The 19,034-nt window shown below is 35.4% G+C and overlaps 1 protein-coding gene across 4 annotated transcripts in view; it reads right to left on the bottom strand.

Moving 5' to 3' along the window:
• Window positions 1–15,461, bottom strand: part of LOC150106117 (uncharacterized) — a 96,260-nt gene extending 80,799 nt beyond the window's left edge. For 3 of the 4 annotated variants that reach the window (XM_090393860.1, XM_090393862.1, XM_090393863.1), the window contains exons 1-2: window positions 15,325–15,461; window positions 12,758–12,936 (exon numbers count right to left, since the gene is read on the bottom strand). In XM_090393860.1, coding sequence (XP_090249986.1) covers window positions 12,758–12,922 — 165 coding nt within the window. In that variant the 5' untranslated portion in view covers window positions 12,923–12,936; window positions 15,325–15,461. Of the gene's footprint in view, window positions 1–12,757; window positions 12,937–14,045; window positions 14,091–15,324 lie in introns of those variants that run through there. The other variant, XM_090393861.1, reaches the window with a different exon arrangement.
• Window positions 15,462–19,034: the final 3,573 nt, after the last annotated feature.

The raw sequence follows: 19,034 nt of genomic DNA, 5'->3' as shown, positions 1-19,034 counted from the left end.
CTGTAGCTTTAAAGCTCAGCTTTCTAGATCAGCTTTCTGACTCAGCTTTCTAGCTAACTCTTGCGATTTGGTTTTTAACATTTGACCATTAACACGCTCGTCTCGTCCAGTTACAAAAGAGAACCGTTGATTGAGAGCCTCCTCAACGTCTGGATGCTTGCCTTTTCGCTTCCGTTTTTTTTTTTTTGTTTTTCCCTGCTCTCTATTGGGATATGCCCAAATCCACCCAACCGTGGAATACCATTCCCAAATTTAGGGTTAAGCACCAAAATCCTCTCTAAGATCCCTCGATTATATCCAGGAGAGGTCAACACGCTTAATTAACGATTCCTCTCTTACAAAGTCACTTCTTTTTGTCGTCCTCTTACTGAGGTTCAGTTTCTTCCTCTTCTACAGACTTCGACAGTGCCCTGCTAAACAGACCACTATTATTCCTCTATTTTCCTCCAAAATTCACAACACGAGCCAATGCTAATCAACACCGTTTTACAGTCCTATAAAATCTCTACCGGAAAAATGTTGCTTCGTTAATTTTTCGCTATCAATTTTGCAGTTTCTTTTGTTTCAATATTTAGTAATATTTAAAGTATAATGTGCTAAGTAAAATGTCATAAAAGTTTATAAAAGTAAAATTTCATAAAAGTGCGTATACATTGACTTTATGTAAAGCTGTAAGTTGGAATTATGTCAGATTAGCGATAGCGAAACACCAACCAGAGGTTGCAAGGTTAACCGATGTTGACCGAAAGCGCAGCATGACGTCACCGCTAAAGGCTAATCCCGAAAAGACAGCATAAAGAGCAAAAAGTGACATTTTGAGTAAAAGGAGATTATGATTCCTTGCCTTTGATGAGGTATGGCATCAGGGTCTTTTCTACAAACTTAAAAATTTTAATTTTCCAATAAAATTAGCTAAAGTAATTAAAGCATTCCTAAGCGACAGTCACATGCAAATCAAACTAAATGGAACAGTGTCAATCAGACGCAAGGTCCATGCATTCGTGCTGCTGGGCTCACTCTTATCACCTGTCCTGTTCTCGATCTACGCGGCTAATATCCCCCAAACCCGAGAACGATCATCACAGCATTATATGCGGATGACATTGCGATATTATCGCGATCTCTCAGCCCTCAACTGGCAATTACAGGGTGTTCGGGATAAATTTGACAGTTTCGTAAGGAAAAAGAAAATCTTCTTTGTATCTATTAAATTTAATGAATTGACAAAAAAACATTACAGGCAGAGTTAATTACAATACTATCAACAAGATATACTCAAAATAACCACCATTAGCATCGATCACAGCTTCAATTCTGCTTCGGAACCTCGAACAAGCTGATGCTACAGTCTCCCTGGGAAGGGCCGCAAAAACTGTTTTAATTTTATCCATTAACTGGGCTTTTGTATTACTGGAAGTGCGATTGGTGTCTTTTTCAACTGCGCCCCATACAAAATAATCCATGGGGTTAAGGTCTGGGGAGTTTGGAGGCCAAACATTTGGACTGGTGAAGTCGTAGAAATTTTCAGACAACCATTTTTGACTTTTCCCAGAGGTGTGGCAAGGGGCCGAATCCTGCTGCCATACATACGGCCTACCATTGGCTACCCTTGTTATCCAGGGCTTGACTACAGTTAGCAACTCCACGAACAAAGCCCGAATTCCAATGCCAGGGTTCTTCAACACCTGTTCCTGCAGATTTGCGAGGAATTCTGCTGTACGAACGCAATCAGATCGTCTGCTAGGGATCTTTCTTCTTGCTACATCCTCGTAGTCACCATTGCAAGTCTCTAGTTCATGCCTGATTGTTTTTACTGTATTCAGGGAGCATTGGGCAGCAGTCGTAATATCCTTATTTTGATGTCGGGCACGAATCATCATGATACAAGTTATTCTCTTCCATGATTCAGGTGGGTTCCAGCTATCCATCCTTTCTGACATCTTGTATATGAATGAAGAAGGGTCCAAACTTTTAAATGAAGAGAAGTGTGTGTTAATACATGTAACTTACGGAAAAATATAATTAATTATAAATATGTCAAATTTATCCCGAACACCCTGTATATATATATATATATATATATATATATATATATATATATACATCTTCTAGTGAGATGTGCTTTACATTATGGGAAAATACTAAGAATAGTGATCAGAGTTTGACCCACCTTTACAATGAGTTGCCCTGGTGTTGTATCATCTTTAGACTTGAACTTTGTTTTAGGCGCATACTTGGGATTAGGAGTTAAAATAACGAAATTTGTAAAATAATTTGGTTATCCCAATATATTATATATATATATATATATATAAGATATACAAATAACATGGTAAAAAGCATGGACTTTCCAGCTTAATAAAAAGTAGAATAGTAACAGTCATATTTGAATAGCTGACCGCGTGCTACTGTTGGCACGAGTTGAATGTGTGCGACAGCTAATTTTAGAGCGCCAGTACTGAATTACTGCGCTATGGGAATCAGGCAGATTGTAGCTTAGATTGATGTTTAAATGTGAAGGGTCCAGAATTATTTCTTTTGATTGGATAATTCTTCTTTCGAATTCATCCTTGCATATAAATAAATTAGTAGTGCGTTCCCAGTCAACCTGATGTGGCTGTTCTTCAAGGTTAGAGTTTGCCGAGAAGAGGACATGACTGGAAAGGGCGCTTGCTCGTGCTCTACTGTAGAAGATGTCACGTCTATGTTCCTCAAGACGAAGTGAAACAGATTTATCTGTCTGGCCAAAATAAGGTCGACCACAGTCGCACAAAACTTTATAAACACCAGTAAAATGCAGTTGGTTGTGTTTTGGTTTTGGTGGACTCAGAAAAGAACGAAGTTTTGGCAGAGTAGTATAGTCGGTCTTTATGTTGAATTTCTTCAAAATCTTAGCTAGTTTTGGGGTAAGAGAGCTGATAAATGGTAACTGTATATGAGTGATAGGTTAGAATCATCTTCTTGTCGAGGATGTTGACATGGATCAAACGTTTAGTGATGTTACGAGATGAATATCCATTATTTAAGAAGGTGTTTTTCAGGAAGTTAAGCTCTGTTTGAAGGTCTTCTTCTGTGGAAGTGAGACATCTTGCTCGATGGGAAAGGGTGGAGATGATGCCCAGTTTCTGAGGAGGGAAGTGATGAGAAGAACCATGTAAATATCTATCAGTGTGGGTGGTTTTTCGAAAAATTGAAAATTTAAGACAGTCAGGTAATCTGTTGATCTTTAGATCCAAGAAGGGGAGAATGCCGTTAATCTCTAGTTCTGATGTGAATTTAACGTTCTGATGTTGTTTTTTTAAATGGTTTAGAAAGTTCTGCAGTTACTCTAAACTATGTCCCCAGATAAGGAAGACGTCATCAATGTAGCGTAACCACAGGTTAGGTTTCAACGTAGCTGAAGAAATAGCTTTCTCTTCAAAATTTTCTAGAAAAATGTTAGCTAAGACTGGGGATAGAGGGCTGCCCATAGCTAAACCGCTTGTGAAATCTTTCCCAATATCATTAATGTACAGAATGAATAACAATGGACCAAGCACTGATTCTTGAGGTACACCATTTATTACTTTAAATCTTTCAGACTCATATCCCCCGTATACCACATTTTGATATTCAGTCAGCCTTCCTCTTATTCACGCTAATATCCTATTATCCAAACCTACATTCTCCAGTGTATGTAACAGTCTGCCATGCTGTATGCTGTGTTCTGTATTCAGCAAAATCCAAAAGTGGCGTGGTGTGTCCATTCCCCTTGTCTAGTTAAAGGGAAAGATTATTATGGAATGCGAGCAAATTGCTAAAAAATGACACTCCCCCTTAGTAACCCCATGCTGCTTTGAAAACTAGAGATTCACTGCGGTTCATTTCTGAATGCGAGCCCTCACCAATTATTCCAAAATCTTCACCACCACTGCTGAGATACCGATTGGTCGAACTTTCGATACATCGGGCTTTGCACCGACCTTCTGCAATGGAATTAGAATTACCATACACTCTTTCCATTCCTGCGGAAGCTTTCCTGTTCTGAGACTCATATTATACATCCTGGTCAAAGGAATGATCAGTTCAGCTGAAACGCGTGCTGATATCCCATCAGTCCGTATTGCTGAATTCTTATTTAGTTTGTGGAACAGTTCTCATTTCTCCACTTTATCCACCCGAGTTTCTTCGGAATAGTTATCAGTGAAGTCAATGTTACACACACCATGCTGATAGCTTTTAGCAAATGAGGACTTCTTAAACAACCTCTTCTGCATCTGCCACCCTCACACCATCTGCATTCAAAAGAGTTACCCTTTCATATTCATTACTTCTTTTACTTGCAGTATATCAAGAGAATTCTTTGGGGTTATCTTCGGCATACAGAGCCAGTGTCTTTTCATACTCACACTTAGCTTTCCATACAACAGTTGCGACTCTTATGGTCTGGTGCTTGTAAAGTTCATAACTGTCATCATCCTTCTCTTACGAATATTTTGTTTAATAAGATAACACATCCCTTTTGCTCCTACCCTATTTATTCTTCGAACTCTCTGGACACATTCTGATATTGCATAATTTAAGTATTTTTGAAATGCTACCTATACATTATCGATATTCGTACCATCCAGCAACCGATCCCATTCCACTAAACTCAGTTTACTTCTCGGTTGGTCATAATTTCCTGCTTTGTAGTTCATCATGTAACCTTTTCTGAAAAGAACGTTCATAAACGCGGTCACTTCCCAAGTGAATACCGCATCACCACTGTCACCAACCGGAGACAGAATAGCTCCGTCTCTAACTGAAAGGCCCTCTGACATTATAATCAAATCTAACACTCTTTGCCATCGAGTTCCTTTTGTCACGTGCTACTTGAAGAATTTGTTTTCCGACAATTATCTATTTAAATAGCTCAATAAATGCATTTTCATTCTTCTCATGAGATTTTGCTACTACCGAATCAATATTTGGAATTAAAGTCTCCCTTTATGATTACTCTTTTCGAGCTCATCTTTTCTATTTGGTGATGCATTTCTTCATCACTAGCAACCGATCCAGCAGGTCTGTTACAACACCCCGCTATGTAATCGACCTTGTTAGATCTCTCCTCGCACCAGATTGCCTCAAACGCATTGCCACGTGAAATAATGTTAGTAGTACTGCCATAATCATAGGTCTCAACTCCAACTGGATGCAAGTCTGACGATATCATTATCAGCACGCCCTCTCCTCTCCTATTCTCTCTATCCTTCCTTCAAATACTGTACCCTTTACACTCGATAACATATTTAAACGTTTAGTAGGGTAGCAGAGTGTTACTTACTTGATCAGTGTTTTTTTTTTTAAATCTTCAGTTCATTACAAAGCAACTAACGATGTCTAGGGCACACGTTTGTTTTCTTTTATGACTGAATATTGACTTTGTTGATGCCAGTTTCCTAATGGTAACAATATTAGAAAATATGTAATTCGAAGCAGAGGATTACAAAGTTCGGAAATTCCATTCTGGAGACTAAATATGGAATTTTTAAGTCACTACAGACCTCCTCTAAGAAAGGTAGTGGTGTTATATGTCGTAAGGAAATACTTCTACAGGCGAAAGACATTCACAAACATCCGTCGTGGCAGTGCGATTCGAACACAGTCTGTTAACTGGAAAGGTTGTATCCTTTCACAGTTTATGCCAATTTGTTAAGCTAACCAGCATTGGGATGAAAATTTTAGCTCAGGAGAGTTTTTATCAGTGTCCTCGTTTGCAGGATCAAATACACTATAACACATTGGTTGCGTACACCTAGATTCTTTGACCAATTAACAACATCGTTATATATTTTTTAATTCGGAAGAAACATAATGCACAAAATTGCGAGGATTACAGAATTGTGAGCCTAATATCCTATGCATCTAAAATTATTTTAACCTTCGTTAATAAACAAATTGAAAGAGCCATAAGCTAAGAATTGAGTGAACAACAGGAAGGCTTCAGAAGAGGAACAGGAATCATTAATGCTATGCTGGAACTAAAATTACTAATAGAAAGATCACTTGAAAGAAATAGGAACATTTACGTATGCTTCATAAACTTTCAGAAGGCTTTTTGATCGGGTAAAACATAATAAAATGTTCAATATATTAGATACATTAGACATAGAAGATCATGTACTTAAGATCAAAAATATGATTTAGACCAAACAGAAAGTGCAGCTGTTTAACGCTGAGACTTCCGTAGTGAAAATAAAAGAGGAGTTAGACAAGGTTGTATCCTTTCACCAAATCTATTTAATATCTATAGTGAGACAGTGATGAAAAGGATTGAAAAACCAAAAATAGGAATTGGTATCAATGGTATAAAATACAATTTTAGATATGCTGATGATACCATTCTAATAGCAGAAAACAGAAACAAATTAATCAAATTACTGCAGCTGATAATTGAAGAAGGTCAAGCAATTGGATTAGATATTAATGCAATAAAGACAAAATTTATTAAAATCTCAAAAGAAAACAGATCCGAGCCAGAAATGTTCATAAACAATATGAAAATTTAACATACAACAGAATACAAATATTTAGGCATCTACTTTACTGCAGATGGAAAGCAAGATAAAGAAATAAAAATAAGAACAGCCATAGCTAAAGATGCATTATAGAAAAATAAAGATCTGCTCAGAAGTTCTGTGAGTATCGAGACAAAGAAAAGAATTATAAGGACATTAGAAAAGGAAAGCCACCAACAGAGAGAACTGGAAGGACCTGGGGCTGCACCATCTCACTGAGGAATCTACATGTAGAAGGAGAAGACTTCAGAAGATGAAGTCTTTAAAATTATTATGATAACATTATTCGTAGTATAGATTGAAAGGGGAGGGAATGACTAGAATCCCTGATCATTCATGCATCAGAGAGGTAGCAATGACAATGCTAACAGTCTCTCTAACTTTGGGATACAGCTCGTATTGAAGATCCCCATGATGTGTATCTTATATGTTTAATGTGTTTCTTAAACAAACACATTAAACATTAACCAGTCTATGTAATATAAATAATTAATTATTTTCTATCTTTTTTTTATCTCAGATAAAAACAAGGTAGAAAATAATGAGAAAAAAGCGAAACGTATGAAGGAGAGATAATCCTATTGATCAAATGCCAAAAATGATTCAACATATGGATACAGATGGAGATATTTCTTTAGGTTGGGAAAAATTATATCTCCGTTAATTAGTACTATCTGCTTAATTAATTCGGTATTACTACAATACTCAAATCCATGCAATGTTCTTCCAAATGAACGTTATTCTCCAGGTTTCAAATATGACAACGTCTAGCATTTCGATTTTGTAAGAAACTAACAAAGGAAATTTCCCAGTATACTTCCAGTCTGTGTTTCTAGTTGAAGAACATTGGTGCGGTAACGTTTTTAAACTTGGGTATTTAACCACACATCTAGAAACATCAGTTATATATCCCACATTCTTCTAGATGAAAAATGTTCTATGATCACAACATGGGTTTTGTGTCCACTCCGTGTTAATTTCCTCAGATTCCTTTTCCTCTTTACTACGAGAAACTTTCGTGCAGCCATAAATAGAAAGAAGTATCAGCGTCCAAATTATATTTAAAAATCATCAACAGCTCTATTGAAATTGCCAATCATGAAGTTTATTCTTTCGTTTGCTTAATGCTGAATACTATAATTACCACGTTCACTTAATGCTGAATACTATAATTACCACGTTCACTTAATGATTACAATTACGTGAATGTCGTCTATAATATTATTATAGATGACAATACTGATCTATCATAAAAAATGACATTATTACCCAAAACCTTTTACAATGCTCACTTGAAATATATGGTACTACAAAACAGAAACAAGATAAAATCTCTGAAGAAAAAAAACAGCTTATGAAGAAACGAAAAGAAATGAAACAATCAAATAACATACAGAATAAAATTGAATACAGAATTCAAGTTTATTCAATTCAATTCATTTTACACTGAATTGTGCAAAACGATCAGAAAAGGTATCTCAGAAAAATTAAGAAAATCCAATTGTAAATTCATACAACAAAAAATTGAAAACAACCATAGACTCAAAAAAGGCCAAACAGCAATTGATGAACAGCAATAAACTGATGGTTGCAGCCAAAGTACAAGATGGGATCATAACCAGATATCTAGCAAAACGAATTGGAGAATTTTACTCAGCACTATATAAGGATGGTGAATTAAATGAAGAGGAAGAAGTAGAAGACAACTACGTAATATCTGAAGCACCAGAGATTCAACCGGAAGATGTCATTTGAAGCATCGAAGCTTGCAAAGTGGAAAAGCTGCAGGTGAGGATGGAGTTGTAGCTGAACTTCTAAAAACAGGTGGAGAAATAATCTATAATCCTTTAACAAAACTATTTATTTTATGCCGTAGAAAAATGATGTACCAACAACATGTAAGAAGTCGACCCTAATTATGCTACATAAAAAAGGTGAGGTAGAAGACTTTGCGAACTACCGATCTATCAGTCTACTATCAGTGGTTTACAAAGTGTTTACAAAAAGCCTTAGCTCATAGCCTTTGTATGACTCTGGACATAGCACGACCAAAGGAACAGGCAGGCTTTTGAAGTGGCTTTAGTACAATGGATGATATTCAAGTTGTACAACAGATTATTGGACGGTAATGAATATCAGTTACCATTATGTCTTGGTTTTATTGATTATGAAAAAGCCTTTGATTCAGTACAAACTTTGCAATAATTAAAGCATTACGTAACCAACAAGTGGAGGAGCATCAGATCATCGGCAGAACATCAAATCAGCATACACCAATGGCACAGCAGCAATTCATTGCAATGGACACACCTCTACTGTGAAAATACAGAGAGATATAAGACAGGGCGACACAATAACTCCAAAATTATTCACAGTGTGCCTACAAGAAATATTCAAACTTCTTGATTGGGAAGAGAAAGGTCTGAAGATAAATGTAAGTATTTAAGCCATCTATGCTTTACGGATGACATAGTTATCTTTATTTCAACTGTTCATGAATTACAGACTCGTATCCATGAACTCCAAATTACTAGCAAAACAGCTGGCCTAAAGCTAAATCTAAAGAAGATTCAAGTTATGTTCAATAGAAAATTCCAACCAGAAATAATAAAAATCAAAAATGATGGAATTAAACAAGTAGATTATTACAAATACTTAGGACAACAGATATCAATGGAACAAAATATCATGGAAATTAAAAGGAACATGATGCTTGGATGGAAAATCATTTGGAAAATGACATTCAATATTCAAATGCCAACTACCATTATGTTTGAAGAGAAACGTTTTTAATCAATGTATTCTTCCTATATTGACATATGGCCGTGAAACATGGACACCGAATGCAAAGGAAACTCAGATATTAAGAACAACACAGTTTAGTATTGAAAGAAGTATGCGTGGTGTCACAAGATCGGATCACAGAAGAATACATGGATAAGAAAGCAAACCAAAGTCTCTGACATCATAGAAAGAGTGAAACATCTGAAGTGGCAATCGGCTGGGCATATTGCTCGAAGACAAGATCAACGATGGACTAACGATGTGTTGGATTGGATTCTACGAAAGGAAAAACGACCACGACGCCGACCTAAAGCACGGTACATTGCTGATATCATCAGATTTGCAGGAGTGACATGCGAAAGGAGTGCCATGGATAGACAGTTTTGGAGTAATCTTGGAAAGGCCTTCATGCAATAGTGGATCGACAATGGCTGATGACGATGTTTACGTGAATGTAGCATCATGATGTCATTATATGAAACTAGGTCACATCTTGAAGTAGTCTTCTTCGATCTGTAATATCAGTTATGTCAAAATGCTATTTTAACTCTTCCGTATATTTCTACTTGTAGATCACATTATGGAGTAAAGAAGGTTAAAGCTAATAAGTAGGAGATATCTATTTCAACACTTTTTGCAAAACATGTTATTCCCAGAAATATCTCCATCTCAAGTATTTGGATAATTAACTAAACTGATGACTTTTGTAGTTTGGTATGCAAATCAGCAATAAAACAACAACAAAAAATAATACGCTGGTTATGGAAAATATTAATTGCATTCTGATTGGAGAAGCGAAAGCAACAGGTAAACTTCTTAGGCACATTTAGCTATTTAATGACGTGAAAAATTAAACTTGGAAATAAATAGTGACACAACCAGAATTCTTTCTCTCTCTATCTGTTTTTTTTAATTATTTTATTGTTATTATTATTATTTTTTATGTTGGGCCCATATACGAGAGGTTGGCTGGTCAACCTATAGTACTTTAGTTCCGTGTATGGGTACTGGGATGGGAAAGGAGAAATTTGTTGACATTCGATTTAAAAGAGTAATATTCCTTTGGGTAATACTGATGTATTACCCAAAGGAAAATATTCCTTGGGTAATACATCAGGGAGGAAAACAGTTCCACAGTACAGCAGTAGCAGGGATGAAGGAGGAGGAAAAGAAACTTGTTCTGTGGATTTCGAGGTGTACTGTGAAGGGATGTTGGGAAGTGGCTGTACATGTTCCAATGGACTTAGTATAGATTGAGGGAATTATTGATGCTGTTTTAGATTAGCATTTTCCATGAAAATATTTGTAGAATATACAAATTGCAGAGACCAAACGTCTATGTGAGAGCGAGTGGAAGTGAGTTGGTAAGAGGTGAGTCATTTATCAGTCTAATTGCTCTCCTCTGTATTCAGTCAAGCATTTTGGAGGAGCTTTTAGGAGTCCCACTCCAAATGTGAGAACAGTATTCGATAGTTGGGTGGATTTGTGATTTGTATAATGTTAATAGCTGTTTTGAAGTGAAGTAACGTCTTGAGCGAAAGAGAAAGCCTAGTTTTTTGGAACCTGAGGATGCAATGATTGTGATGTGTTTATGCCAGGAGAGGCCTGATGTCATGGTAATTCCGAGAAGAGAAATTACATCTTGTCTGGAAATTTGAGTGTTATAGAAAATAATACTGGAGAAAATTGGTCTTTTTTGTGAGAAACAAGAGAGAACTGGATTTTACTAACGTTGAAGTTGATGAGGTTATGTGAGCCACATTGTAGGATGGCTTGGAGATCAGAATTGAGGACAGTGGTGATTGCTGTTCTGTTGGTTGAGGTGAGTTGTGTGGACTGAGGTTTATCAAATGAAAGGGAAGAGTGAAATGTGCTGTCATCTGCAAAACTGTGCATTGGGTTGGAGTTCAGCTGAAGTAGGTCATTGATGTACATGAGAGAACTGAACCTTGTGGGAAGATAAGGAGCTATCTACCATTACACATAGTGTGCGTCCAGACAGGAAGCTGCCAATCGATCTGCAGGAGTCCTGAGACAATCCAAATGATGGACGTTTGGTTAGTAAGCACTTGTGCCAGACCCGGTGAAAGCTTTTAGAGATATCAAGTGCAACTATCTGGGATTCACCAAATTTTTCAATGGCATATGTCCAGAGATGGGTGATATATGAGAGCAGGTCACCTGTTGATCGACATCGACGGAATCCGTACTGGTGGTCGCTTAATAGATGGGTACCTTCAAGGTAGAGTAGGAGCTGAGAATTGATGTTTTCTCCATCACTTTAGATAGTATTGAGGTGAGTGAGATAGGACGGTAGTTAGATGGCAGTGGTTTGTCACCCTTTTGGGGAATGGGTTGAATATAGGCCAATTTTTAGGATTTGGGATATCTACCAGTGGAGTAAGAGTATGTTCAGACGGCATAGGATAGGAGTCCGTTCTCTGCACAGACAATTGGAGGAATGACATTAGGGCCAGGGTTTTTTTTTGTGTCGAATTTGGACAAAAAGTTTTCGGTGTCTTTTTGGCAAAAGGATACAGGCGGCATTGTACGTTGGGCAGTTGGAATGACCACGACATTGTCCGAATAATTATAAATGATAATTAATAAATAAAATAATTACACAAGATATGAACAATAAACCTAAAAAACATAACCACAGAAAACAGTATAATAAGTTTCGACTAATATTTGCTTTGTTTTTTACCTCTAGTTAGCAATATAAGTTAGTACTAACTAGGCTAACTAAAATTTACGATTTTATTTCTTTCTTGCCATTATTATTTTTACTCGTAATAATAAATTATATAAAATTGGGTTTATTTTTGTACAAATCAATTAGAAAAGTGGTTTTATATATATTTTGAAATGAAATATAACGAATATATTTGCTACTGTAAACATAACCTATTATACTCACATATATACATGCTCTATTTTCTTATTGACATAGAAAATTGACATCTATTTCTATCTGACATGGTAAATTTTCAAATGATTAAATAATTGAAATAGAAAATTGATAAAAAAATTGATCGTGTAAGACGGGCATAAGATGAATTAAAATGCAACATTTAAATTTTAAATGATTGTCTAATCGCAAAATCACGAAGATGATTATTTTTAAATATATATTATTAATTTCTTCTATAAAGAGCCACCGACCCCTAGACCGCCTGAACGCCCCCAAATGCTTCTAATCCCACTATAGCCCCCTCCTATAAGTCTTCAGCGCCCACTGGTGGGGGGGGGCGGTACCGCCACTTTGTGAACCTATGATCTAGATGTTGACGATCTGCTAACATTTAAGAACGCATATTTCTATAAGGCATTTCTATTGAATACAGGAGATGGCCAAGTAAAAAACTAAAAAATTAAAAATAAAATTAATGCATGTTTTCTTTACAACAGTGTTTTTTCTTCTAATTACTTACATTCATTTCGCTTCTCTCAAACAATTTGCTGCAAAATGGACAAGGTAAAATTGTCTTGGGACAGCTATCAGTTAGATGACTCTCATAATCTCTTCTGATGGTGTTGATGGTGTTCTGATGGTGTTCAGAACACTTTTCTCTTTTGATTTTCATAAAAAATGGCATTCTTTTTGACGTTCCTTTAAAACAAACAAAAATAAAGTCACTTTTATAATTTGCGTGAAATATTTTATTTCATGATTCGTATTGAGTATCGTAACAAACATTTGTCAAACAATATCATCACGTATAAAATTCTTATTAGTTTATACAACATCATTAATGTTTGTCAAAATATAATCAAATTATTATTTTTACGGCTATTTTTCCTGCTTCTCTTTAGGAGTACCCCTGTTTTAATGTCATTGGCTTTTTACTCACGAATTCTTAGGATATTGCAGATGTATTTTAGAGACAAATATATGTAGCATAATAGAATGTTTTCTTGTATTATGTAAAGTTATGTAGCCATAAAAATAATAGTTTTTAAAAGGAGTAACATGGGAGTCTTTCCTGAAATAATACCTATAATTAAATGAAATAAATAAAATTAAAACATTGAAAAGAATACAATCAAAATATTAATTAGGGCATTTCTTAAAACAGGATTAACAAAGTATTTGGTTTCTGTAATTGTACTTGAAATCGTGATAAAATTTTATTGCGTTTATAAAAAACAATCGCGTTAGGTTTAACTAAAAATGTGAAGCTTACCGGAATGTATTTTCGCGCAAGCGAAAATACATTAAAGCTTGATGAACCTTAAGCTGAAAACAGAAATGGTTTTAGAGCTAATAAATGGCAGGAATTTGATGATGATGATGATGATGATGATGACTTCTTTTCATAGTAATTTTATTGTTAATTCTCGTATGAATAATATTATTTATATTATATTATATCATTATAATAACAATAATATATAATGCATCCAGATGCCTTAACTATTAACGTGGTGCGAAAAACATGAATTTTGATGCAGTCCTTTGCTACATTTGTTCTCAATTCATAATTTGTGCATGTTGTGATAACAGAATATCACAACAGCAGAGCGATACAGAATAATCGCTAAAAAAATCAAATTTTGGACTATTATATTCGATTTTAATACTTAGATATTAAAATTGTATATTGAATCTTCTTTGCATGAATATACTAAAAATTACCTTAAATTTTAATATTGAATGGTCGGTTTGGTTGTTGGGCGAACTAACAGTTATGAATGCAAATCAAGACAAGTGAGACTTACGGAGGATCTTTTGAAATCATCTTTGCAGTAAGGACATGTCTCAGACGATTGTGGACATCTGTGCTTCCGGTGTTCTTCATAGTTGCGCAGCAACACTGGAGCATTACATTTCTCAGAGTTTGGCATGACCAACAGTCAAATTTGTTCTACAAATTTGAGAGATGGACAATATTTTGCCTACAACAGATGTTTATATTAAGTCGAGCTTTAATAGTAACAACTATTGGCTATTTGCACTAAAGGCATTAGTATGTCTTTTGATAGCATTATATGTCAGTATGTTAAGATAAGATTTTATATATCAGATAAATATATGCGCTTATAATCTTACTCCAAACTACCAACATTTGATAAGGTCGTTGCGAACACTTTGTTTTAGATTTTTGTGCTCGAAATTAGCCTTTCAATGAATTTGAAAATGGCGGTTGAAAACGAATTTAACCTCCTTTATAAGAAGGGATTCCCCCAGAAGTTTTTAAATGCAACGTGAATGAGTTGTGAAAATACATTAATCTGATGAAATGTATCCTAATGATTTAATTTAAATTGTCAACCAAGAAGAAAGGACGGTTGTAATTCTTTGATATCGTTACAGCTTTAATAACTAAGATGATTTGACCAGTTTGAATTTGGCTAGAAGCCATTTAAGTTCAATTTTTTTTTATCTTAAAAAAAAAAAAAAGCCAAATCGCACCTATTTCGGAGACAATGTGATCTTAGTGGTATTCATTTACTCATTAGAATAACAAATGATAAATGATTAATGTTAGTTTGTTCATATATACCGTAGTGAGTTTTTCATTGTTATTCGTAACATTCTCTTACAGACTAAACCAAAGAAACTCTGGTTAGGTTTCAATTTTAGTGCAAATCGATTTCGACATGACAAAATCTGTTAAAACGAAACAAATAAAATATCTTTAATTTTCACAGAAGTAGTCGATAAGCAGAATATATCTGTATACAAAATCAACTTTGTCATTGTTTAGCGAGTGCAAATTTATTTGTCTGCTTTATTTAGAAATCTTTTGCCGTTGACCAAAACTTATTCGACTGAAATTTGAACTGCCTCGAAAAAGAATTGAATATAATTCCTATCGTATTTCCTATAAATATAATTTTCTATTGAATACAGCAATCATTCTAAGTTCAAAAATCCAGTAAAACATATCTACAATATACGCAAAGAAGGCAGACGAATTAAGCAAAAGAAATGTAGCACGTGATAACCAACCAGATAACGAACAATAACGTACTGAATGTAATAACTGTTACTTACCGAACTAATATAGCTACAAAATTCAGCGAATCATCTAGCATTCAGAAAAATACTTGTGAAAACACTCGCTGTGTTGTTAGCATTTCAAATCAAAACTATAAATTCAATTATCTTTCCTGATATGGCGCAACTGTACCTTGCGCAAAATGAAAACAAATATCTATTTTTTTTTTTTTAATATCCGCTAGGAAAGATAACACTACTGTTGCCTTGATACGAGGCTTATCGCTAAAAACAAGCCTGAGTGCTTGTAATAATATCGTCGGTAAGAATCTTCACCCAGCTCTAAGTATATCACGTTTTTATAATACTGAAGCTATTTTTATATCAAACGTTTTAAATAATAGATACTCTCGCACCACTTCTTGAATTATCTCTCGATATTATTATTATTATTATTATTATTATTATTATTATTATTATTATTATTATATAGATGGGTTTCTGCACACGTGGTTTAGTAACTACCTTCAAAATAGAAAGCATATCACACGCATCGGGTCAAACCGAAGCAGAGAGCTACCAGAAACCTGTGGAATGCCACAGGGAGCTGTACTCTTTCCAATTCTATTCAACATTTACACGCACGATATTAATCAGTTACCACTCGAAGGTAAGATCTTCCAATACGCAGACGATACAGCAATAATATCCATCCATAATAACGCAAGCATAGCCCAAACAAATATGCAACATGACATAAATCTGATCATAGACTGGCTCACGACAAACTCCATACACCTAAACTCAGAAAAGACAAAATTGTTGATATTCAGAAATCCACTGACTCGATCAGTTGATAACAAATATATAACTATCCAACATCCACTTTCCAACACAAAAAACACACAGAACAGCAAAACCACTACAATCACTCAGGTTGAAACAATACGATACCTTGGAATTTACCTCGATGCAGATATGAAATGGAATAGCCACATAAAGCATCTACAGAACAAACTCCGAACAATAAGTGGCAAACTCTACAGGTTAAAAGACATAGTTCCCATATGCCTAAAAACACTAATATACCAAACACTATGCCAAAATACACTAAGATACGCTATAACAACGTACGCTTTCAGCGCACCCTACAAACTAAATAGATTAATGCCATTACAGTACAAAATGACTTTACGCCGACTTTATATACAATGTCAGAACACAAAATACTGACAGCAAAACATTTATGTCACTATGCAGCTTTGCTAAAACATTATTTCGATGCTAACTACAGGACAGGCAGAAATACATACCGTATAACAAGACCTCACACAACTAAAAAACTTCTACATCTTTATCAGACATGATAAAGAAATTACCTTTTAAATACAGGAACCTGACAAACTACATTAGCCTGAAAAGAGCCCTAAGGACATACTACGAACAAGAAATACGCACCCTACACACTTTACAGGCTTAATCAAACACAAAATATTAGTTCAGGCTTTCCAGTTCAGTGACGCGTCATAACATTTGAGAATATTTCTTGTGCGGATGTGCGTATGAATGAATTCCGCATCCCACGGATGTGGCGAATTTCAGACCTATCCAACATCATCTTGCTTCAAACACAGCAATCAAACCAATAAACAATAACTAACCGAACTTCACGAAAAAAAAAGAGCAGACGAATATGCAATGCAACATAACAAAATCAATGCATAGTGAAATTAATTTTTTATAGTAGTGATGTGTTTATTTATAATTTTTACTAGATATGAGTGAAGGAGATAGGAAATTTACTTTCGAAACTTTGGTTTGGTTTAACAATCTCCTTAAATGAATGAACTAGCGTGTGCAGACGTCTCAGAAAAGTGATTCTAGCTGCTTCTTAGGTCAATATTTGATTTTAATAATTTCCTGTGCTATATTCAGGAACGGCTCGTGCACAGGCACTACGGAACTGCAGCACCCCCAATTTTTCTCGATACATAAATATATTAATTAATTTATTTATATTTGTTTGTAATATTTAATTTTATCAACAACAATCCTCTACAATTCTCTTATTTTGTATAAAAAATAATAAAAACCAATCTTGTAGCACTTAGGAGGGCGAAGGACGCTAGCAGCACTGTGTTTACCACAGTGCCATATTGATACGCGTGCAATCATATGCACGTCATACTAAGATGCGAGCTATTAGCGTAATGAGGCACTGCCCGTCGCGCAGTTCCACTGTTGTTTATATGCAGTTTGCGCAGTAGTGTTCGTAGTGCTTATCGTGTTTACTCCGTCTCTTTAAATATTTGGACATTACAATTAAAGGATTTAATTGTAATGTCCAAAAATTGTAAATCCATTCCTTTAATCCCAATTAAAGGAATGGATTTTATTTTTAAGTAATTTTGAATTATACCAAACTGTATAATTTTATCGATAATAAACAATATTTTTTCATGTTTAATTTTTTTTTTTTAATTTTTACCATAATTTTGATATTTTATCCGAACAAACACGTATACACTGTACTTACAGTGTGTATGTATATTTCGAAAGCTGCAGCACCCCACGATTTCAAGCCACGAGCCGCCAGTGGCTATATTCTCAGCATATGGAAAAAATCCCTTTGGAGGAAACATTACTGTTGTGCATGAAGAAACAAATATCAAAAAGATGTGAAAATGTTTGCATTTTCTTTTACGGCACTGAATTTGCACTCATTTTGTTCCAGATTAAGCAAGTTCGTGATTTGATAACTGCGTAACATTAGTTTGGCTTCTTGTTAAATTAAATGTATTTTGCTTAGGGACGGTTTTTACAATGTCAAAAATAATTCTTATTAATAATTTTTTTCTACTAATTAGTAATATATTATTTAAACGCATAATTTAATGAAATTTAAATAACGTTTATTTTTATGAGAATTTCTATAACGAAGGGCGCAAACATTCAGACATTGCTGGGCTAGTTGGCCAAGTGGTTAGTGTATCGGCTCTGTAGCCAAAAGGCTGCGGGTTCGAATCGCGCCGTGGGCATGGATGCTTGCGATTGTCTGTGAAAACAGTAGCGGTAATGGTAGGCGGTAGATGGCGTTTGTGTAGATAATGTGGTTCGTTGTAGTTGGTGGACTGACCTTTATCATTGGCCCTTTATCATAAGCCAATGATAAAGGACCTCTTCTCGCCGCTATGACTTCAGAAATCATGCGAGGCATACTTTTCATAAGCAATCAATGGAAATTTTTTACCATCCTTCCTCGTCGTCATATGAGCAATTCAGGAATAGGCTTTTTATGTCTTGTTCCTGCTCTGCAGATGAAGTTGATCTTTCCACCTTAATCTTGAACGTCCACGGTGTCTTCTTCCTGTAGGTTTATATTTATATGCTAATTAGGGATAAAAAACCAGCTAACGCCTTTTTATTAATATATATAAGGAGTAGGCAGGCCGTTTAACCATATCTAACTTTTTGGAGACAGAGTGGACAGTTCAATCTCCACTGGTACCCTATCAGAGATAGCTGGCCCAAGATTATCACTAATTAAGCGGCACGCAGTGAAGAGAGGCAGCTCAACAGTGCCGCCATCTCGTGGTCCCTAACCGTAACGTATTTTAATGTCTGAACTAGTGTGGGTTGTACGGTCGATTTTCTTGAGTTTACGGGACGAAAAACCCGCTTGCCTGTGCCAGAGATCGACTAACTCGGGAACCGGTCGAAAAAAGGCTTAGAAAAATTTATTCTAGTCACCGACTAGATTCGAAACC

The sequence above is a fragment of the Typopeltis vanoorti genome, chromosome 6, assembly GCF_054136105.1.
Source record: "Typopeltis vanoorti isolate ZY-2024b chromosome 6, IOZ_Tvanoo_1.0, whole genome shotgun sequence".
Taxonomy (NCBI): Eukaryota; Metazoa; Arthropoda; class Arachnida; order Uropygi; family Thelyphonidae; genus Typopeltis; species Typopeltis vanoorti.
Note: the sequence above shows the minus strand (reverse complement) of the source record. Positions and strands in the feature narration are given on the sequence as shown.